Source organism: Magallana gigas, chromosome 1 (genome assembly GCF_963853765.1).
Source record: "Magallana gigas chromosome 1, xbMagGiga1.1, whole genome shotgun sequence".
Classification (NCBI taxonomy): Eukaryota; Metazoa; Mollusca; class Bivalvia; order Ostreida; family Ostreidae; genus Magallana; species Magallana gigas.
In genome coordinates this window covers 2,617,857-2,642,358 of record NC_088853.1, presented here as the reverse complement: position 1 = coordinate 2,642,358, position 24,502 = coordinate 2,617,857, and the positions used below count along the sequence as shown (strand labels likewise).

The 24,502-nt window shown below is 37.2% G+C and overlaps 1 protein-coding gene and 1 pseudogene across 1 annotated transcript; both read right to left on the bottom strand.

The window, feature by feature from the left end:
* The window catches only part of LOC136272941 (talin-1-like), a 220,999-nt pseudogene that overhangs the window by 2,788 nt on the left and 193,709 nt on the right, over positions 1-24,502 (bottom strand).
* On the bottom strand, positions 5,463-24,478 carry LOC136272969 (talin-2-like). Its single transcript, XM_066076351.1, has 12 exons — positions 24,358-24,478; positions 23,699-23,812; positions 23,194-23,457; positions 22,763-22,846; positions 22,052-22,399; positions 21,497-21,683; positions 21,211-21,361; positions 20,879-20,972; positions 19,065-19,154; positions 13,733-13,855; positions 13,315-13,459; positions 5,463-5,603 (listed from the first exon to the last, which is right to left on the bottom strand). The coding sequence occupies exons 2-11, from the start codon at positions 23,807-23,809 to the stop codon at positions 13,373-13,375; spliced, it is 1,539 nt and encodes a 512-aa protein (XP_065932423.1). The 5' UTR covers positions 23,810-23,812; positions 24,358-24,478; the 3' UTR covers positions 5,463-5,603; positions 13,315-13,372.

The following is a 24,502-nucleotide window of genomic DNA, read 5'->3' as shown; positions in this document are numbered from 1 at the left end:
GATTGAACGAAATAACGACAACTTTACATTTACTTATCACTGTTAGGATCTGAAATAATTGGGAAAAGATTTTTTGCTTATAATACATGTATGTATCCATAGCGGAAAGCATGACGGCACTGTGTGATGCATGGCGGGGGCCTATACCTCTATGCAAAAACGGTCTAGGGAAAACACAGCAGTTAATATTCATTCGCGTTAGATTTCGAGTTTATTTAAATAAAGTCAATTCATATTGGTTACAATAACATAAGTGATAATAACATATGGAAAATATAATCTTGCTTAAAGATATTTATTATGAACAACAAACAGTTAACTTTGCAACATTCGAATAGAACTATTTTTTGTCGCGCATGTTCAGATAACTGAACTCTTTGCCGTAAAGATTATCCGGCAACTTGATGGCCGTAAGCCATAAAAAGAGGCCCAATGGCCACATCACTCATCTGAAGAACATTAGATATGATAAAATCAGTTAATGAAGTTATAATACAAACTATCTGGACAATATTGTATAATACATGTAGACCCTGTACACATTAAAATCCACCCCCCCCCCCTTCTAGGCAAATGATTTTTATAAGATTTTTAAAGATTTTTTCTCTTTATATTCTTATGTAAAAAATTGTCTCCTCCCACCCACATTGTGACCCCATCCTACCACAAGGGATCTTGATTCAAACAACCTTGAATTTACTCTACCTGAGGATGCTTTTACACAAGTTTCGGTTTTCCTGGCTGATGAGTTTCTGAGAAGATTTTAAAGATCTACTCTCTATAAATATATTCCTATGTAAAAAGTTGACCCCTACTGCGGCTCCACCCTACCCCTGGGGTTATGACTTTCACAACTTTCAATCTACACTACCTGAGGATGCTTCCATACAAGTTTCAGGTTTCCTGGCTGATTACTTTCTGAGAAGAAGATTTTGAAAGATCTATTCTATATATATATTCCTATGTAGAAATTTGACCCTCCCTCCCATTGTGGCCTCACCCTACCCCCAAGGTCATCACTACCTGAGGATGATTCCACACAAATTTCAGGTTTCCTGGCTGATTAGTTTCTGAGAAGAAGATTTTGAAAGATCTACTATGTTCCTATGTAAAAATTTGACCCCCCTTGTGGCCCCACCCTACCCCCAGGGTTCATGATTTTCACAACTTTGAATCTACACTACCTGACGATGCTTTCACATAAGTTTCAGCTTCCCTAGCCAAATGGTTCTTGAGAAAAAAAAATTGAAAATTTCTCAGAAATGTTCAATAATTTCCAATTATCTCACCTTGGAAAGGGCATGTTTCTTAAATTTCACAAACTTGAATCCCCTTTCCCTAATGTTGTTTTCTGTCAAGTTTGGTTGAAATTGGCCAATGTAGTTCTGAAGAAGATGTTAAAAATGTGAAAAGTTTACAGACAGACGAACCAACAGTTGACAGACAAAATGTGATCAGAAAAACTCACTTGAGCTCTCAGCTAAGTTTAGCTAAAAATGATACTGGGCATTACTAGCAAAACGTCAGATCAAAACTTTCTACAATTATGCACATATCTAATCACTTGTCTAAAACAAAAACAACATACTAAATTCTAAAGGTTCAAAATTTCCAAGACAAAAAATTGAAATTAAAATTTCCTAGAAACATGCAAATCAACACATTGTGCCCTAACTACCTACACAGTTTTACGAAATTCAATACAGCTGTTTGAGAAGAGTCACCCTTACAAAAATTCATTGCTAAATTCAACATATGGCCAAAATTCAAGTTCAATGGGGCTAAAATTCCCAGAAAGATAAATGAATCGGAACTCCCCAATAATTAGCACATCTACACATTGTGTTCTAAATACCTTTCATAAAATTCTGTGCAGCTGTTTAATATGAGTTTTGCTTAAAAACCAGGACTGACAGACAGATAGGTTGAAATCATTATTCTCTAATAATTCCATTACATGGGGTATAATAATGGCACAATTAGCAAAACAAGATACATTTTCAAATTGATTAAGATCTGACATTTACAATTTTTAATGGTTCAGTTATTGATTAGATTTTCATGTGGATATTTGTTTTATAACATTCCACATTCAGAAAATAAAACTTGTATAACATGATGTTTCTCACTCAGCAACAGACAGCCATGTTTGGATGATCACAAAGTGTGAAATAAACAGGAGTCAGTATTACAGTCCATGTGAATTATACACAGCTCAATTTCAGCTGCAGATGTTGAACAAAGTGACAAACAACATGTGTGGTTTTGAGAGCAGACTAGATTTGTACAGAAACATTTACAACCTGTCAATATCCCAGCTATCTCCATTATACGGCTGGTGTTGAGCTGGACATGGCGTCCTCATCAGGACGGGGTCTGTGTTCATCTACAACAAGTCATTAATTAGCTGTTAATTAATACATACAGAATATGTAACGATAGAGCTACATAGATCTACAAATTAAAACTTTAACCTGATTACTATGACACTTGCTTTGATTTTTGTCTAATTAATTAAATTAGGTCAATTCATATGTAACAAAACAACTGATTACAAATACATGCGTCAGTGAGTTTTACTTTTGCTTAGTTGATGACTTTTGTTGTGACGATGTGTCGTGTATCGGGTGTCTCCATCAGGACGGGGTCTGTGTTCATCTACAACAAGTCATTAATTATCTGTTAATTAATTAATTACATACAGTATATGTAATGATAGAGCTACATCTACAAATTAAAACTTTAACCTGATTACCATGACACTTGCTTTATCATTTGTCTAATTAATTAATTAAAATTAAGTCAATTAACATGTCACAAAATAACTGATTACAAATACATGTGTAACTCTATATATTTCATAATTAAATACAGCAACCTGCTATTCCTCTTCACTAAATACAATGACATGTAACTGTACATTTAATTAATAAAATAATGTATCTAATTTCTGTTTATTTTAGATAAACACTGACTCCCAATGACTGGTAGATACAGCTAACCCTGTAACAATGAGTTGTTTATATTGACAAACAATCACACAGATAAACAATCTGACTGTTATTGTAGTCTACAGAAGATCCGTGCACACACTTGTCTATTGTAAGGATTTGCTATGAAGTCCAGACTTAAACATGCCTCCTCTTTTTATCTTACGATACTCTAACCTCTCTATCTTATCTTTGGGTTGCCTCCCCCTCCTATCTTAAGGTACACTCTCCTTTTATAAGGTACACACTCCCCCTTTTATCTTTAAGCTCATTCCTCTTCTCTCTTACTGTACACCTACCTAGGGTTGCCTACCCCTTCTATCTTTGGTTCACTACCCCTTCTACCTTAAGGTACACTCCCCCTTCTGTCTTCAAGTACACTCCCCCTTCCATCTTAAGGTACACCCCCTCCCTTCAATCTTAAGGTGCACTTCCCCCTTCTATCTTAAGGTACACCTACCTTAGGGTTGCCTCACCCTTCCTTACATGAGTACATGAACTGAAGTGCCGACTCGGCCACGGTCTTAGTCAGGTCCAGGATGTGGGTCTGTTGTTTTTGTTATTCTGGATCAGCAAGGCGGCACCTACAGCACCGTCCGAGAGTGGGCCGAAGTAGCTGGCCATCATTGTCACCTGTAGATACAGGTGGTGTCAAAATTTATTACCTACCTATGTGTACATTGTGCTAACAAAAGGCATGTGAAAAATGGCCATTATTATTTTGGATTATCATTCAAATTTCACAGAGAAGAAAATGAGCCATGTCATCTCACATAATAAGTATTAAATATCACAACCGATGCTCTGTATACTGACCCTGTGACCCAGATTCTCCGGCTCTGCTTTAGCTGAGTCCTTGACCTTGGAACAAAGGTCATGGATTTATCTTGCACTCCCAATCATCTGTTCTTGGAATCCCTATAATACCATTCAACAATAATAATTAATGATTATTTATGAATATTGAAAATTGAGCATATTTTGATTACTTTAAAATCTTAATGAAGGGGGGGAAGGTGAACTATCAAATAAATCTGTTAAACTGTTGAAACAAGGGAGGGGGTGATACCTTAAAAATCTAGACATGAAAGGGAAGATTTGAAAACTTAAATATCTAGATATTGGGAATGAGGGGTTGATAATTTACAAATCTGGACACATGGAGACATATTGGTGGATGGGGAAAAGGTGGTTTTGGGTGGAATAAGTACTGACCCTGAGGGATTTCTCGGTCCGTTGCTGTAGACTCTAACTGATGGCAGCCAGTGAGGCCTGGTCCAGGTCGCGGATGGAACGGTTCAGTTTGTCGATCGACTCGTCACACTCACGCTGACCCGGCGCACAGTCCCTGAAATATACAGATCAAACAGGTCCTGATGTTTTACAGGATATATGTTTAGTTCAAGATTTTTACATTCCTTGAAAGTATACACTCAAATACTATAATATGTGTCAAGAAATAATGGATGTAAAGTGGAATGGACCTCAAACAAATTAAAATCCAGGTACACAGAAATACAGTAAAATACAATAATATACATGTCCGAAAATTTAAAATCACTTTTAGGAATGAACCAGGCTATTGAAGAGCTAACACTTTTGTAAATCTAGAAATGCTGACCAACGTTAGGAGCTGGCATTATAATAAAGACTTGCACTATACACTTACTTGATGAAGGAAAGACTTACTGATGGTGGACAAACTTACTTGATGGAGGACACGAGTCGTTTGATGGCCTCGGACACACTCTTGGAGTGGTTGGAGTACAGTTGGTAAATGGGCGGGTCCTTGGGATTGACAGCCAGCTGTTTGGCGGCCGTCACCATGTGACACGCTCCATCGATCATCGCCTTACCTGCCGACACAATGGGCTCTTGGGCCTTCCTTGCCTACATATATATACAGATAAGTCATCTGTGTGTCTTGTCCCAGAAAATTAGGAATAACTGCATAAAACTTTCTTGAATTATGAAACCCCACCATGAATATATTCAAGTACATTTCTAATATGGGGTTTTACAGGATAACATAATCCTGTTAGTTGTGTGCTTTAACTTGCTAACTGTCTGCTTTATGTAGCTAGCTTAGTAGCTATCTGCTATATATCGCCAGCTGTCTTACTACCTGTATTTATCGATAGCTTTTCATTTACTGTTATTACCTCTGGGCTGATCTTGGCTGGCATGCTGGCAAACTCGGGAGAGGAGGCAAATGTGGTGAGTTCATCCACTGCATCTGTCAGTGGTTTGGCGGCCTCCGTACATCGCTGGCGGTTCTCCTCCGTGAAATCCTGGTCCAGCACCTGAATAATGATGTCAGTAATATCATTTAAATCTTTGGGAAGCTTACGGTACAAAACCCATAAGAAATTTCATACAATCTAAACAGACACAAATTATAACAAATAGAAATGTACACCTAAAATTTTGACATTTGACCTTGACACTCACCTTGATGGCCTTGACAAGGTTGGCTGTGCTGTTGGCAACGTCCTTGGCACTCTGTACAAAGTGTCGCTTGGCGACAGGATTGGAGGTCTTGCTGGAGGCCAGGCGACAGGCATTACACAGGGCCGACGTGTGCTTAGCAACCACTGTTGCTGCTGACAACACCTACAAGGGGAGAAAACTCTAAATCATCTCTACACAAAACACATCCTGATGACAAGGTTAGAAATAATTACAAGTTAATCAAAGCAAAGTCATTACAAGTTCACTCTGTGTATGAAGTAAAATTGTTAGTTATAATATAAATTCTTAATACAAAACTGATCTTAGATCTTGGCAAAGGTATGAAAAGTAGATAATCTCCTCCATTCATCAAAGTATTTTTTCACGTAGTACACAAGATGTTGCTTGTATATATATGATACATAGCCTGATACCTCACAAACTTCTAACATTGAGATATACACACATACATGTATATCTGTTTTTCCCGATACACAGCGGTTCATGTTATATCTCTGATATTTCTTGATACACGATACAATTCTGTTAACTCTGATATTTCTTGATACACGATACAATTCTGTTAACTCTGATACGCTTTCTCCAGCAATACATGTTAGTAAAGTAAATAGCAACCCCCATTTAGCGCTGTTCGCGATTCTATGATATATATGATATATGATACACAGAAACATGTAAGATGCAGGTGATACGGAGTGAATTTCAACCTTAACGATACACAGTGTAAACTATCTAACAATCTTGTCTAAACTTCTATCACGATACGTAATGTCGTTTTAATTATATCGTCTGTGATGTATCTAGATTCTGTGTGACGTCATGCCACTATATTGTGCCCTGTATCTATTAATATCATATATACATTACAAACTCTTAACAGCCTACAACTGGAGAGTCTATAATTGTAATTACAATCCAGTGACACTCAAAGAATGCTTAAAACATGGTGGTCAGAGACCATGAACAGAGACTATTGAATTGTTGCTCTACACTATATAACAGAGACCATGAACAGGGACTATTGTATTGTTGCTCTACACTATATAATAGAGACCATGAACAGGGACTATTGAATTGTTGCTCTACACTATATAACACAGACAATGAACAGAGACTATTGAATCTTTGTTCTACACTATATAACAGAGGCTATTGAATTGTTGCTCTACACTATATAACAGAGACTATTGAATTGTTGCTCTACACTATATAACAGAGACCATGAACAGAGACTATTGTATTGTTGCTCTACACTATATAACAGAGACCATGAACAGAGACTATTGAATTGTTGCTCTACACTATATAACAGAGACAATGAACAGAGACTATTGAATCGTTGTTCTACACTATATAACAGAGGCTATTGAATTGTTGCTCTACACTATATAACAGAGACCATGAACAGAGGCCATTGAATTGTTGCCCTACACTATATAACAGAGACCATGAACAGAGACTATTGAATTGTTGCTCTACACTATATAACAGAGACCATGAACAGAGGCCATTGAATTGTTGCCCTACACTATATAACAGAGACCATGAACAGAGACTATTGTATTGTTGCTCTACACTATATAACAGAGACCATGAACAGAGACTATTGAATCGTTGTTCTACACTATATAACAGAGGCTATTGAATTGTTGCTCTACACTATATAACAGAGACCATAAACAGAGGCCATTGAATTGTTGCCCTACACTATATAACAGAGACCATGAACAGAGACTATTGTATTGTTGCTCTACACTATATAACAGAGACCATGAACAGAGACTATTGAATTGTTGCTCTACACTATATAACAGAGACAATGAACAGAGACTATTGTATTGTTGCTCTACACTATATAACAGAGACCATGAACAGAGACTATTGAATTGTTGCTCTACACTATATAACAGAGACAATGAACAGAGACTATTGAATCGTTGTTCTACACTATATAACAGAGGCTATTGAATTGTTTCTCTACACTATATAACAGAGACCATGAACAGAGGCCATTGAATTGTTGCCCTACACTATATAACAGAGACCATGAACAGAGACTATTGTATTGTTGCTCTACACTATATAACAGAGACCATGAACAGAGGCCATTGAATTGTTGCCCTACACTATATAACAGAGACCATGAACAGAGACTATTGTATTGTTGCTCTACACTATATAACAGAGACCATGAACAGAGACTATTGAATTGTTGCTCTGGATCTACACTATATAACAGAGACCATGAACAGAGACTATTGTAATGTTGCTCTACACTATATAACAGTGACAATGAACAGAGACTATTGAATCGTTGTTCTACACTATATAACAGAGGCTATTGAATTGTTGCCCTACACTATATAACAGAGACTACTGAATTGTTGCTCTACACTATATAACAGTGACAATGAACGTAATAAACTTTGCTGCTCTATGGTTTCCATGGAAACAATAAGACAGATGTGGCGCCAGACTATCTACGTCCTTTAGAACACTACTGAGGTGTAGACTGAGGACTATATACACTAACATTTATCACTAGAAAAGAAATCCCTACTAACTAGTTAATATGGTCAATATCCCCGAGTCCTGGCAAGTCTAACCTTTTGAGGTTGAGACAACTGCCAGCTACAAAGAAAATCTAATTCAGTCTGTATAAAAGTAAAATCTAATTCAGTCTGTATAAAAGTAAAATAGAAATTGCCTGCAGTTGAGACACGTTTAACCTACTGATGTACCCTAATTGCAGAGGTTGAGATAATCAAGTTCTAGCGAGTTCAATCTCGCCGAGTCTATACAATCACTACAGATATACAAAGTTCATCTGATAGATACACAGTTCCTACGGTGATACACACAGTACCATGGTAACTGTTACTAAGCAACAGTATAACATTTTAAACGACCCCCTCGTCAAGATGTCTGATGAAAAATGTAACAGAAAATGATTTAATTTTCACAATGGAGCTCCTCTTTGACAACAAGAAATGTGTTACCATGGCTACCAGTCATACAGACGAACTCTCTACAGAGAAGCTTACACAACAGTATAATGACTCTACGTGTTATATGGACAGGAAGTTTACAGAATTCTGGGAAGTATACAATTACAGCGTGATATCTTACATCATGCAGAGACCGCCTCTGAAAAGCGTGTGATACAAAAGAGAAAAAATACATAAATATGCATGTACCTCATATAATGAATATTTAAATCTCTGTGTATGAAAGAAAAATACAACTCATGAATATGGATGAACCAAAGTATCTCTAAAGCATAAACATAAAAGTGAGTAAGATTTTTCTAAGATCATAGAAAATTGTGTTCCTGTATGTTGAATATTTTTAATACAATGGTAATTTGAAATATAAATATGTTTAATTAAAGAGAATGAAGTTGATCATAAAAAATCTGACAACATGAATAATTAAAGAGATATTTAAAGTCGTATACGAGTTGGAATGACCCAGACATTGTTACACACTGTACCTTCTTTCTTTCAAACAATAGAAGCTGTTTAAACAAAAAATGTTGCAAATACAATATTAGCCATGTAATAAATTAATGCTACAACAAATCTTTCTTGACTTTCTTAAAAATATGCTCAATCAATAAAGCATGAAATAGAAGACTTAAATGATTGACAAAATGTAACTAATCATTAAGCACAAAAAAACAACGACTTTGAGCCAAAATTGTTCATGACCTTAACCCAGATTTTGTTTTGTCTTTAAACATGGAAGGCTGACAACACAACAATATGGTGGTAAATAGCTATGTGTACGCAATTTAACCCCAAAAAATATTTTGAAAAAGATAATAAACATTCCACACACAGATCTACAAGTAAACTAAGGGACACAATGCACAGGGTTACGTGACCACAAGGTCATGACCCCAGGGGTGAAAGGTCACCTACCATTGACCTACATCTTTCCGCCATGTAATACTAAACAAAGGACAAAAAGGAAATCAATTTACTTTGATTACTGAAATAAATCAAAATAACCAACAAATGAGGACAGAACATCGTGCTATGATTTGATTTCACAAATTCTAAAAGGGGGCTTTCCAATTGTATATTAATAAATCAATGCACAAACAAATCATATAGTTTCTTTGATGTTAAACAAGAGGCCCATGGGCCACATCGCTCACCTGAGGAACAATAGGTATGATAAAATCAGCTTAATGGAGTCATAATACAAATTATCTGGACAATGTACAATAATACATGTAGATCCTGTATAAATAAAATCCATTTTCCCCTGGATATTCTTATGTTTATAATCATTAATCCCTTTTCTAACAAGATGATTTTATAGTCATATCATATGTTGAGTATTGCAGTTCTCAAAATGATCCTTAACAATAGTTTATATATTAGATATAAACGTACATCAAACTCTGAACCTTCTCGGGAGGCCAAAGAATTGTCCTGGGGCCAAAGTCTTAACAATTATAAAGAAACATCAGGCTGATTAGTTTCTAAGAAGATTTTTAAAGATTTACTCTATATATTCCTTTGTTAAACTTTGACCCCTCATTGTGGCCCCACCCTACCCCTGGGGATCATGATTTTCACAACTATGAATCTACACTACCTGAGGATGCTTTCACACAAGTTTCAGCTTTCCTGGCTGATTAGTTTCTGAGAAGAAGATTTTTAAAGATTTACTCTGTTTATTCCTATGTAAAACATCAACCTCCCATTGTGGCCCAAACCTACCCCCAGGGTTATGATTTTCACAAATTTGAATCTACACTACCTGAGGATGCTTCCACACAAGTTTCAGCTTTCCTGGCTAATTAGTTTCTGAGAAGAAGATTTTTAAAGATTTACTGTATATAATCATATGTTAAACTTCAATCCCCCATTGTGGCCCCATTCTACCCCCAGGGGTTATTATTTTAACAACTTTGAATTAACACTACCTGAGAATACTTCCGAAGAAGTTTCCGCATTGCCGGCTGATTAGTTTCTGAGAAAAAGATTTTTAAAGATTTACTCTATATATTCCTATGTTTAACTTCGATCCCCCATTGTGGCCCCACCGTACCCCGGGGGTCATGATTTTCACAACTTTGAATTAACACTACCTGACAATGCATCCACAAAAGTGTCAGCTTTCCCGGCTAATTAGTTTCTGAGAAGAAGATTTTTAAAGATTTACTCTATATATTCCTATTTTAAACTTCGATCCCCCATTGTGGCCCCACCGTACCCCCGGGGGTCATGATTTTCACAACTATGAATCTACACTACCTGAGGATGCTTTCACACAAGTTTCAGCTTTCCTGGCTGATTAGTTTCTGAGAAGAAGATTTTTAAAGATTTACTCTATATATTCCTATGTTAAACTTCGATCCCCCATTGTGGCCCCACCGTACCCCGGGGGTCATGATTTTCACAACTTTGAATCTACACTACCTGAGGATCCTTCCACACAAGCGTCAGCTTTCCTGGCCGATTAGTTTCTGAGTAGAAGATTTTTAAAGATTTATTCTATATATTCCTATGTAAAACTTCGATCCTGCATTGTGGCCCCACCCTACCTCCGGGGATCATGATTTTCACAAATTTGTATCTACATTACCTGATGATGCTTTCACACAAGTTTCAGCTTTCCTGGCTGATTAGTTTCTGAGGAGAAGATTTTTAAAGAATTACTCTATATATTCATTTGTTAAACTTCGACCCCCCATTGTGGCCCCACCCTCAGGTGAGCTAAAAAGGTTAAGTTTACAATACAATAAGCTGTTAAAGTTGGTTTCTGGAAGAACAGACTTTGAAAAGTTTCTTAATAAATATTGACAAATATTTTACTTTTTTAAGCTTTAGTTTTTAAGATCTGTGTACAAACATAGAATTGTGAGCAAATCTCTGTATCTTGCTTATAATTCGAAGCTTAACACTCAAATATGGTTAGTAAATAGAAATTGTAAACAATTAAACACAAGAAACATGCACTACATGTATAACAAATAAAGAACACAATTTATTTTTTCGAAATGAATCATATATATACATGTATATACCTACATATTTCCGTCAGCGATATCAAACTCTATTTAAACTGAATAAACTCGAGAAAATGCCGAGCATCTCAACAAAACCTATTGCATTAATCTACATGTACCATTACGCAAAAGATAATGCCGAATTACCGATAGAATGAATTGTATTTCAGTACCCCTACATCCGATTTTGCTTAATTTGCGCAAGTAAACAGTTAACTGTTTGATTTACCGAAGTCTCTGTTTGATTTCATACGTAAAAATCACGAAATACAGACGATAGTTTCCAGGTTACAAAGCATAATGAGAACGAAACGAAAATCAGAACAAGCTAACACCAATGTCATGTGTGAAAACTGTCAACGCATTGAAATATTTAGCCTCAATTTACTTCACAAAATCGGCACCAATATATTTTGTATGTTTCAAAATTTCCCTTCATACGCGAACTGTTGCACAACAAGCAAATTTAGTCAGATCGACCCTTTTTCGTATAATGTCATGGCTGCTTTAAACAAAGAACTTCGTTTTAGAAGTATGGAATCATTTTACCGGATGCCGAACCCGATGTTATTAAACTGATTGAAACACGCCTTTCCTTTATTATTATTTTCGTAATAACTCAGATTTGAAACAGAATTACCACTTAATTTTTGCAATTTATATTTTCCTTCCCATAAGGATAATTTATGCTAAACTAGGTTGAATTTGCCTCGGTAGTTCTTGAGAAGAAGATTTTTAAAAATGCACCCCCCTTTTTCTACAGTTTCAAGGTTTTCTCCGCTTTGAATACAGATCAAACTTTTATTTCTGCAATTTATATTCGCCCTCCCATAAGGATGCTTTGTGCCAAATTTGGTTGAAATTGGATAAGCGGTTTTAGAGAAGAAGTTCAAAATGTAAAAAGTTTACAGACGGACAGACGGACAGACGGACAGACGGACGGACAGACGGACGACGGACAAAATGTGATCAGAATAGCTCACTTGAGCTTTCAGCTCAGGTGAGCTAAAAAGCAAATGATTTATTTACAGCAATAAATTCTGGAGAGGAGGAGAAGGGGTAAATTATGCTGTATGGATTCTGAGTGAGTTGGTTTTGATAAAAGTACACTGCTTTAATCCTGTTATATATCATGGAGCATCATTGATCTGCTAGAAGCCAGGCTACGTTAGCCACAGAATACAGAGTTACAGCTCAAAGGCAGTTAGTCTGTAATCAAACAGCTCCTATAGCAGGATATATAAGGAGATACTTCATTGAGATACATGTAACTCAGACAGGTTCTGCTACAAGCAGTCAGTTTGTCTAAAAACTTAATTCTTTTTGCAAAAAATGATGTCTTATAACCCGATTTGTTAAGAATAAAATGAAATTATATTTGAAAATTACCTCCCATTTCACTGAAAATTTAAATCTTAAACATTCACGTAAAAAAGTTTGCTTATATTCTTTCCTGAACTTTGTGGTTATTGGGAATTATGAAATAAATTCTAATACAACATAAGCTCATTCAAAGAGGGGCAATAATGATGTTATCACCAGTCAGCTCAATAAGCTCATTCAAAGAGGGGCAATAATGATGTTATCACCAGTCGGCTCAATAAGCTCATTCAAAGAGGGGCAATAATGATGTTATCACCAGTTGGCTCAATAAGCTCATTCAGGGGGGCAATATAGAGGTTTGAGAATTGATGCCATGTATTGCATTCTGACTGGTCCAACATTGGATCTGTAAAAGCTCCTACAGGGCTTGATTGACCAGGCTCTATACAGGTCCATTAGTAAGTCATTAGTCCTCCACTAATTAACCACTGATTAACGCCCTACCTGTTGCTGGGAGCTGGCCGGGTTAACCAGGTTCTGACACGCCATCTGTATGGCTGGATTAGCCCGGGCAAACTGGGACTGGTCCACCAGCCCGGGCCCTTCGGGGCTCTGACGCTCCATCAGCAATGCCCACAAGGTAGGCCGCCTGTAATTTAAAGGAAAAACAAATGTTATTATTCATTCATCATACATATTAGAAAGATCTGGCACTCCATCAGCTGCGCTCCCTCTCTTCAGAAAGTTTAAAGACGGTCCTTCTCTACAGACAGTTCCTCGGTACCTCTATATGTATTTTACATTCTTTCGTTACAAAATAACCATGCCATTTTGGAGAAAAAAAAATCTACAACTCATACAAATCAATCCCTGTGTACAGAGACTGTTCTTCTACATGAAGACTTTTGAGACGGTCCCTTACCTGTGAGGCGGCCTCAGTGAGTCCACAAACAGATGTTGAGAAGTTCCCTACGGAGTCACAGAAGTTCTCCAGGTCGCCCTTCTTGGCGTGGTTCGTGATCCCAGTCATAGAGTCTCCCAACAGCTGCAGGACAGAAAGAGGGGCGAGTTAGTTAATCCAGTAATTAACTAATTAACTGATCCAGATATTAACTTACCATTCAAAATATTATTAAATCTGAAGTGGTATGACAGGTATAATGTCAGTATGATTTATGAGTGATACAGTTGGCTTAATGATTCATCAAACACATCATCAATACATATACTGGTGAACTTATAGGAGATCAATATCATCAATACATATACTGGTGAACTTATAGGAGATCAATATCATCAATACATATACTGGTGAACTTATAGGAGATCAATATCATCAATACATATACTGGTGAACTTATAGGCGATCAATATTCAATACATATACTGGTGAACTTATAGGAGATCAATATCATCAATACATATACTGGTCAACTTATAGGAGATCAATATCATCAATGCATATACTGGTCAACTTATAGGAGATCAATATCATCAATACATATACTAGTCAACTTATAGGAGATCAATATCATCAACACATATACTGTTCAACTTATAGGCATACTTGCCAACTGATCCGATTTCGTCGGGTCACACCCGATTTTTCAACCCTTCACCCGATTATTTTTTATGACCCGGTGGGTCATGCTTTTCACCCGATTTTTGTCGAACAACCCGAAAATCTCCCGATTTCCGGATTTGGTTCGTAAAATACGTTGCGCGTTTGACTTCCAGTTATAAACCCAAGCTGAGCTTGGATTTACGTAACACGTAAACAATGCCGATGGCTATATCAGACACATTATGTGTAATTATTATCGTGAGTTGTTTTGACTAAGCGAAGGTTTAAATCATTAAGTGTGATGGCTTCCAATAAGAAAAGGTCTTCATCGGGGCCAGCGGAATCAAAACCAACAAAAAGAAAACGATATTTTTGTACCTATCAACATATCTGGGAAAATGAATTCCCATAAGTAAAACAAAGTAATCGAATACAAAACGAGGCTTTTATGTTCTATATAACGCACATTTGAATATTGGATTTTGTGCCCAAAATGATCTGACTAAACATTCAAAAACGCTAAGTCATGTATAGGATGCTTTTTAATACACATAACTCTTCCAAGTCACTTACAACTTTCATGCCATCATTTACAGAGTTCAAAAGCAAGGTTAATGTAGCAGAAACTCTTTTTGCATTTTTTTTAGCTGAACACAACCTACCATTTTCTGTGTCAGATCACTTTGCAAAATTCAAAATCAGCAACTGTTAGTTAAAATGCTTCTTTGCAATAAAGCATTACACATAAGTTTTTTACACATATTTCTATTGTATATACCTATGAAATGCATGGTAAATATGTCGTGAATGTCGTTACGCCCTATGACCAGATTTTTTACTTTCCAAATCTGGTCATGACCAGATTTTCACATGTTGGAGGTTGGCAAGTATGCTTATAGGAGATCAATATCATCAGAATAAAGCAAATATTACATGCATCCAAATATGTAATTCACATTTAAAGCCTCAAATTGTCTGAGTTTTTTCATATTGAAAACAATACCAAGGAGAGAGGAGTTGTAAACATTTACATGTAGTACGCACAGACAGGCGAAGGAACCAAGCTCAGGGCCACAGAATCTCAACTTGCTCATTCTCTGATTGACAGTTAGGCTTATTAAGGGACCATCATATAGTATTTGAGTACAGACAGGTGGAGGGACCAAACTCAGGGCCAGAGACTCGCCACAGACATGGGAAGGGACCAAGCTCAGGGCCAGAGACTCGCTCACTTCTGATCTCAGATTGACATCAAGGCCAATTCTCTGATTGACAGTTAGGCTTATTAATGGACCATCATATAGTATTTGAGAAGACACTGTTGTAATGAGTTTTCAGGCTTAAACACGCAACAAACAACAAAACAACACACAACATAATGTTGACAGACAACAGAGAGGGGGGGGGGGTTAATGTTAACACACATACATGCTTTCTCTATATTGGGTTCTGGGATTGTACATTGGGGAAGAAATCTGTTCTTTATAAATGCTTATTTTAGCAAAATTACCGAAACTGAATTTTAAAAAATACATATGATCATATTAGTATCTGATTATCACAAAGGCAACCCATACTATAAAATGAAATTTGTCATGAATTTACAAAGCCTTGAAACCTCAGATCCTATGAAATGAAGTTTCTAAAGATATTTTAAAATTAAACCAACAACATATTTCATTTAATTTTTCCAGAAGAAGAACAAACAATCTAGAACTTGTAAGATGATAGCTGCACTGTTAATTCTCTCTGTATATCACATGTATGCTGTCCAGCTATGTACTTAGTACAGATAAACAAGAGAAATATACAATAAGCTTAATACAAAGTTTTTCCAGGTACATGTACAGTAACTAGCTTGGTTATTTTCTACTTATCTAATTAATGAATAAATACAAGATTATTTTTCTATTTTCACATATGTGTATGCATAAAGCACTAGCTATATTTTTTTTTTTATCAAAACATGACATAGAAGTCATTTCCACAATTTTTTTTTGTTGGGGGGGGGGGGATTATATTCAATTATCAAAACAACAAAGGCTGACACAAAATCAAAGGCCGGAACGGCCACAAAGGCGTCAAGCTGACATTTTCTTTTATATAGAATGATATCAATAATTTGAATTTTTGTACTAATATATATAGTCGTTTATCAAATAATATTATAATAAAAAAGGAAATAAATTACGTTTTGTGCTGTTTCAAAAACAATATTCAGTATATTTCAGTATAAAATAGGTAGTGATGAGTTTATAATACAATAACTCATCGTGGTTACAAAAATCGAAGAAATTTCAAAGTTCAAAAAAAATTAATTTCTTTCTGCTTTAAAAAGTCTTTGCACATTTCACAGGCTCATAATTTGAATACATTAACAGTGTGTCCCTAATTATAATAATAAAACATACTTTTATTTATTTCAATTCCCGTTTGAAACAAGATTACCTATGCTATGGTTGTTTACAAACAAATCCACAACACGTGCTATCTAAAATGCTTGACCAAACCAACTGCATTATCGTGTTTATTAATTGCAACAAAATCTCTAGATAAGTTTATCGCTTACAATTATTTCGGAGACCATGCCCGATAACAAATACATTTACATATCAAATTTTATTTCTATCGGGCACAGTCTCCAATCAAAATGTAAGCGATAAACTTAAATAATATTTCAGTGAATGTTAACATTGCACCTTATTGTATTCATCCGCCATTTCTTGATTAAGCAAATTTATACTAATGCAATGAGTTGTCAATAACCAGGGAGGCAAATTTTGTTTTTTTGTAGACAATTTAGTTGAATAAAAGGAATACAAATCTTGTAATACGTTTAATACTTCAAGGAACTTATTTTTTATGCATTAAAAAGGCGGTACAGTGCATGAATTTTTGGACGATTGCCAATCCAGACGATCGCTAGAAGGCTGCCGAGCATTAGCTCGACGCCTTAAAAATGACAACAAACATGCAACTGATGATGAAATTGACAGAGACAAAGTGGAAAAAAAAAAACCCACAACCCCAGAAATAGTTCATAGAAAAACAGGTCTAAATCAAGATAACATTGAAAAAGCACCAGTCCCCCCCCCCCCTTCACATGGCTGGACCCTGACCCTGAAAAACCCTGTAGTTTGTGGGAACACAGAACAAGCTCAACATTGTCAATATAACGACCTTACACTAATTACTGGCCCATCAACTGTCACATGTACATTGTCAATATAACGACCTTAAACTAATTACTGGCCCATCAACTGTGACATGTACATTGCCAATATAACGACCTTACACTAATTACTGGCCCATCAACTGTGACATGTACATTGTCAATATAACGACCTTACACTAATTACTGGCCCATCAACTGTGACATGTACATTGCCAATATAACGACCTTACACTAATTACTGGCCCATCAACTGTGACATGTACATTGCCAATATAACGACCTTACACTAATTACAGGCCCATCAACTGTCACATGTACATTGCCAATATAACGACCTTACACTAATTACTGGCCCATCAACTGTGACATGTACATTGCCAATATAACGACCTTACACTAATTACTGGCCCATCAACTGTGACATGTACATTGCCAATATAACGACCTTACACTAATTACTGGCCCATCAACTGTGACATGTACATTGTCAATATAACGACCTTACACTAATTACTTGCCCATCAAATGTGACATGTACATTGCCAATATAACGACCTTACACTAATTACTGGCCCATAAACTGTGACATGTACATTGCCAATATAACGACCTTTAACTAATTAATGGCCCATAAACTGTGACATGTACATTGTCAATATAAAGACATTACACTAATTACTTGCCCATCAACTGTGACATGTACATTCAAAATGACTGTTTTTTCATTCACTCGATGTTTCATTAAGTTCATTTGAGAAGGTTGGGTGTTTCATTTGAAATACAAGTGAAGTTCAGAGGTTAAGATAGTGTGTGATTATGTGTTCTGTGAGCAAATATAAAACGATGTGATCAACCCAAGATTTTTTGTGAGGGTAGGGGATGGGGGTGAGGGTGGAGGTGGGGTGTTGAGCATGTCTGTTATAAGCTTTCTGGGTACAACAAAAATAGAAGAGATACAAGAAGAAGGTGAGATTTACCCAGACTTGGCCCTGTGATAAAATCCTCACAAAATCAGCCAATCAGTCGATAGCTTTCAAAACAGTATTATACAAACAGCCAATCAGTTTACAGCATTCAAAACAGTTAATTTACAATCAGCCAATCAGTCAATAGCATTCAAAAAAGTTTAGAAATGATTAGCCAATCAGATATTGGCATTCATAAATAATTCATAATATAGATGGCTGTAAATGTTAAAAGATTTAAATTAAAAAAAACAAAATTAAATATTAATCTAGTAGGATTTGGGAAAATTCTAGTTATACATTATTCAGCATATTGCAAAGGTTTGTAAGTAACATTAAGACGAATGAAAACAAACCTTAACTTCATTCTATATACAAGACAAAGAGATTTTCACAGATTCATTCTCTACACAAAAAAGTCAAAAACTGATAAAGCATCACTTTCTACTCCGACAGTCAGCCATCGTGCGACTTAGTTCTTGGATACATTCTGAGAGTTCACTCTCCGCGCCACAGACATTGTGATACAGGCGAGGAATGAGTTACCTACCTTAGATTTCTCCATGACGGAGTCCAGACATTCGAAATACGACAGGTCCGTCACTGGCTCATTGGCACTCTCCAGCATAGATTTCATCATCTACAATAACACAGCATTACAGCATTAAAAAAAAGGCATACTGAGCATAGAGAAGCATTGTACAGCATAGATTCTTACACGGCTCAAATCTTTATAATAAAATACATATCTTTAACATTTTCATTTTCAGTTTGGAGGGAAAGGGCTTAAGAGGAAAGGAGTATAAACCTAAGGAATCCACTACAAATAATTATTTTGCTATGAGGATGAAGGAGTAATTCATCTGTAAAATCAGAAGGATGAAGAGATGTCTTTTAAGGATAAGTTATGTGATTTCTGAATCATACTTACAACAGTGTCATAAAGCCATACTCTACAACTTCTTTCTCACTCTTATCGTAATAATAGTCTGAGGGCGTTATCACACTCCTTCTGCCCTTGGTTATATATAAACTACATACACATTGGAGGGTGTTACTGACCTGTATCTGTCTGAGGGCGTTATCACACTCCTTCTGCCCTTGGTTATATAAACTACATACACATTGGAGGGTGTTACTGACCTGTATCTGTCTGAGGGCGTTATCACACTCCTTCTGCCCTTGGTTATATAAACTACATACACATTGGAGGGTGTTACTGACCTGTATCTGTCTGAGGGCGTTATCACACTCCTTCTGTCCTTGGTTATATATACTACATACATATTGAAGGGTGTTACTGACCTGTATCTGTCTGAGGGCGTTATCACACTCCTTCTGTCCTTGGTTATATAAACTACATACACATTGGAGGGTGTTACTGACCTGTATCTGTCTGAGGGCGTTATCACACTCCTTCTGTCCTTGGTTATATATACTACATACATATTGAAGGGTGTTACTGACCTGTATCAGTCTGAGGGCGTTATCACACTCCTTCTGCCCTTGGTTATATAAACTACATACACATTGGAGGGTGTTACTGACCTGTATCTGTCTGAGGGCGTTATCACACTCCTTCTGCCCTTGGTTATATATAAACTACATACACATTGGAGGGTGTTACTGACCTGTATCCGTCTGAGGGCGTTATCACACTCCTTCTGCCCTTGGTTATATATAAACTACATACACATTGGAGGGTGTTACTGACCTGTATCTGTCTGAGGGCATTATCACACTCCTTCTGCCCTTGGTTATATAAACTACATACACATTGGAGGGTGTTACTGACCTGTATCTGTCTGAGGGCGTTATCACACTCCTTCTGCCCTTGGTTATATATAAACTACATACACATTGGAGGGTGTTACTGACCTGTATCTGTCTGAGGGTGTTATCACACTCTTTCTGCCCTTGGTTATATAAACTACATACACATTGGAGGGTGTTACTGACCTGAATCTGTCTGAGGGCATTATCACACTCCTTCTGTCCTTGGTTATATAAACTACATACACATTGGAGGGTGTTACTGACCTGTATCTGTCTGAGGGCGTTATTACACTCCTTCTGCCATTGGTTATATAAACTACATACACATTGGAGGGTGTTACTGACCTGTATCTGTCTGAGGGCGTTATCACACTCCTTCTGCCCTTGGTTATATAAACTACATACACATTGGAGGGTGTTACTGACCTGTATTTGTCTGAGGGCGTTATCACACTCCTTCTGCCCTTGGTTATATAAACTACATACACATTGGAGGGTGTTACTGACCTGTATCTGTCTGAGGGCGTTATCACACTCCTTCTGTCCTTGGTTATATAAACTACATACACATTGGAGGGTGTTACTGACCTGTATCTGTCTGAGGGCGTTATCACACTCCTTCTGCCCTGGAGCCGACACAGTACAGACGTTGATCAGCTGATTAATGCTCTCTGTCACCGCTCTATCAGACAAAATGTAGGAAAAGTTTAATATATCAAACAATGAAATTGAAACAAAACCCCTAAAATCCTTACTCAATTTAATTATATCATGCTTTACAAAACTACACATAATTAATGACTCCGGGGCTATAAACTTAACAAAAGTTAAAGATAATACTCAAACACATTAAGGATTAGACTATGTAGAGTAACTCAATGTAATATTGGATTATATAAAGGTAATACTTGAGTGCCTACCTGGCGGCCTGCGAGAGCAGATTCTTGGTGTTGGGAGCGTTTGGATCGGCCAACACAGACTTGGCGGCCAGCAGCAGTTTACTGGAAATCATGGAGACGTTTTTCAGTCCGCCCACAATCTGGTTCTGTGTGTCTCCATCCTTGGACAGACCTGGAAACCGACCAATCAAAATCAATCACAGGTACCTACATTCTACAGTAATGTCACACCTTAAGCCTAGCGTCTGTTTTGATCAAACCTTAAATTTTTAGTATCTGATTTTGTTGGAATCTCGCTCTCACTGACCTGCCATGGTGAGTCCAGATTTGATGAACTCTGAGTAAGACGAGCTGTACTCGCGAGATGACTCGGCAAGTTGTTTGGGTGTGCCACGAGATGCGGTGATGATGTCACTGGCGGCCTGGTTGAGATTGACAGCGGCGTTGTTGTTCTCGATCTGGATCTCCTGGAACGTGCGGTCTGTGCTCGGGTACTACAATGTACAGGAACGAAAAATTAAATCAATTCCTAATAATGATGCATAGATGAAGTAAATTTGTTAAGATTATTTTTTATGCGATAAGGATTTCTATGCATATGTGAAGTAATTTAATTCTGAAAGAATGAGAACTATTTCTGTTAAAAAGGTGATTTTTTATGAGCCAAGTTAAAATTTGAGATGAAGCTTGTGTATTGCTGACATAAGGTTGCCTATTCGTCTATTTCTAAGATAGATGTAACTATCTCGGTGGATGCCATTTGACTCTTAATCCACTTATTCTGAGATCAAATCTGCTTCCGACTTAAATTTTGTCTATTTCTGAGATAGACTTTGTCTGCTGAACAGACAGATCTGCGTACCTTGGTGGACGCCAGCTCCTGGCTCGAGTCTGTGATCTGTCTGATGGCGTTATCCACGTCTCTCTGTCTGGGAAGGGCGTTCACACAGCTGTTGAGCGCACTCGACACAGCCTTGGCCACCTGGTTAAGTCTAGCCTGGTTCTCAGGGTTTTCTGGGTCGTTCATGGCTCGCTTCGTCTCCTCCAGTAGATGCGTCGACTTGTCGATGACGTCACGGGCGCTGTCGATCACTTGCCGTCTGACCTTGATGTCTTCTGAGGTTGAGGCGACACCGCGTGTGGCTTCTGTCAGCACGCGGAGGGCGTTCGCGGTGTCCCTGGCTGCTACACCCACGTAATTCTCATTGCCCTGAAAAATCACCATATAGTGGAAATATATTATATAGATAAATATATAGATAAATAAAATCCAATTCCCTGAGAAATGACCACAGCGAAGAATGTGTGAAGAAAAGTCACAACAGAATGAAATCATGTCATATATATATATATTATACTGTTCACTCCGTTTTTTCTTATATCACAAAAATTACAAAAATGGGGGTAAATACGTTACTTTTTATTTGCATCAGTCATCTTGTTTCAATTTTTGCGTATCATATTTTTTGTGATGTCTTATTTTTTTACAACGATCATCTATTACCAGAATAAATGAAATGCTCTATATATTCTACAAAATTTCTGTCTCCATTATACATTTATCTGTGTTTACTTGTGAGGCAGCAGTCAGTAGCTGAGCCATCGCCGATCCCACGTCCTTAGAGGTGGAGCCAAGTTTCATGGCCGACGCCTCCACCTGAAATATGTAACAAAATCATGTATCAACTCCATTCCACCATAATAGAAAACCATGATACAATATCAAATCTCCCATTTATATAATAATCAAAAAATATCTGACAGTTTACACCCTTTACTTACTTTTTTAGTAATGATCTTATTCACTAAACACATGCTACTATCATTAAATACTCATGACCTTTAACCCTGGCCTGAACATAATACGAATGATACACTTCACTTTACATATAATCCAATTAACAAATGCACTATGTATACACATGCTACTATCATTGATTATTCATGACCTTTAACCCTTGACCTGACTATATAATCACCATGACCTTTTCCTCTTGGCCTCACCGTTTCACCGGGTAGTGGCACAAGGTTACCGCTGTCGGCGGCTCTGCGGTACTCCTCCAGCTCGCGGTCGAGTTCGGTCAGCTGATCAAGGGCAGCGTCAACCTCCAGTGAGATACACATCTCCTCTGCCTTCCCTGAGGCGGTTCTCAGCTCCGCGAGCGCGGTGGTCATCGTCTTCACTGCCTGGTTTATGTTCATGCTTGCAGCTTGATCTCCAACCGTTGGGGCTGCGGTGTTTGCAGCGGATACCAGCTGACTGGCAGGCTGTCAGAATAAATGTGGCCAGTGAACCGAGATGTAAAACTAGTGTCTATCATAATAGCTATGCACATCATATTATTTTGATAAAATAAATAAAATAAGTTAAATATAGCACAGAAACCTTAGTTTTAAGACATTTTCCTTTCTCCCCCAAACACTGCAGCGAGATTTTACAGACATTGTACTATCAATGTTTGATTTTTTTTCTTGCCAAATGGTCTCCCTTACAATTTGTACTTTATACCTGTATAAATTCCTTGCTGGCATTGATCAGTTGTAGCTGGGCTGTAGCGCTGTCCTGGTTTGTCTCAGATCTCCGGAATCCTTGGATCAACAGAGGCAGCTGTTCATTCATGATCTGTAGAAGGAGAACAACATGTGATAGTCTCAGCCAATAAAATACAACAATACAAGGAGGACACACTATTATTTTCTTAGCCAATCATATATGGTTTTACAAACACTACAGTCTAAATCAGCCAATCATACAGCAGTATTTGGAAGACACAATACAATATTCTTGGACAATTAGACAATACTTTAATACTCTGGGGGAACAGAAAGAATGCAGATACAACACTTAGTCATAGAACACAACAGGAAGATTTGACCCCGCGACCTTTTGCCAATCAATTATAACCCAGCATTTATCAGTGTTTCAACATTCAGTGTGTCTTGTTTGTCATCTAACAACTTCTGTAATAAGAATTATGGAATGATAAGTGACCCCTGTTTACCTGGCATTGTTGAGACAATTACAGCAGGATTTAAACCAAGAACCTTTAGCTTACTGGCCAATCTACTATACCTCCCATTTGTTAAGTGTTTCCACCATTATGTAAATTGAATTGAGACTTCTTTTATTGATAAGAATTATGGAATGATGTCCCCATCACTGCTTACCTGGCATTGTTGAGTCAGTTGATGTTCCGAGGTTTTGTTAGTGTTGGATTTGTTAGCGTTCTTTGAGGCGTTAATCACCTGTGTGGTGGCTGAGGCGATGAGACGCGCGGCGTTCTACAAATCATAGATATAATCTTTTAAAGCC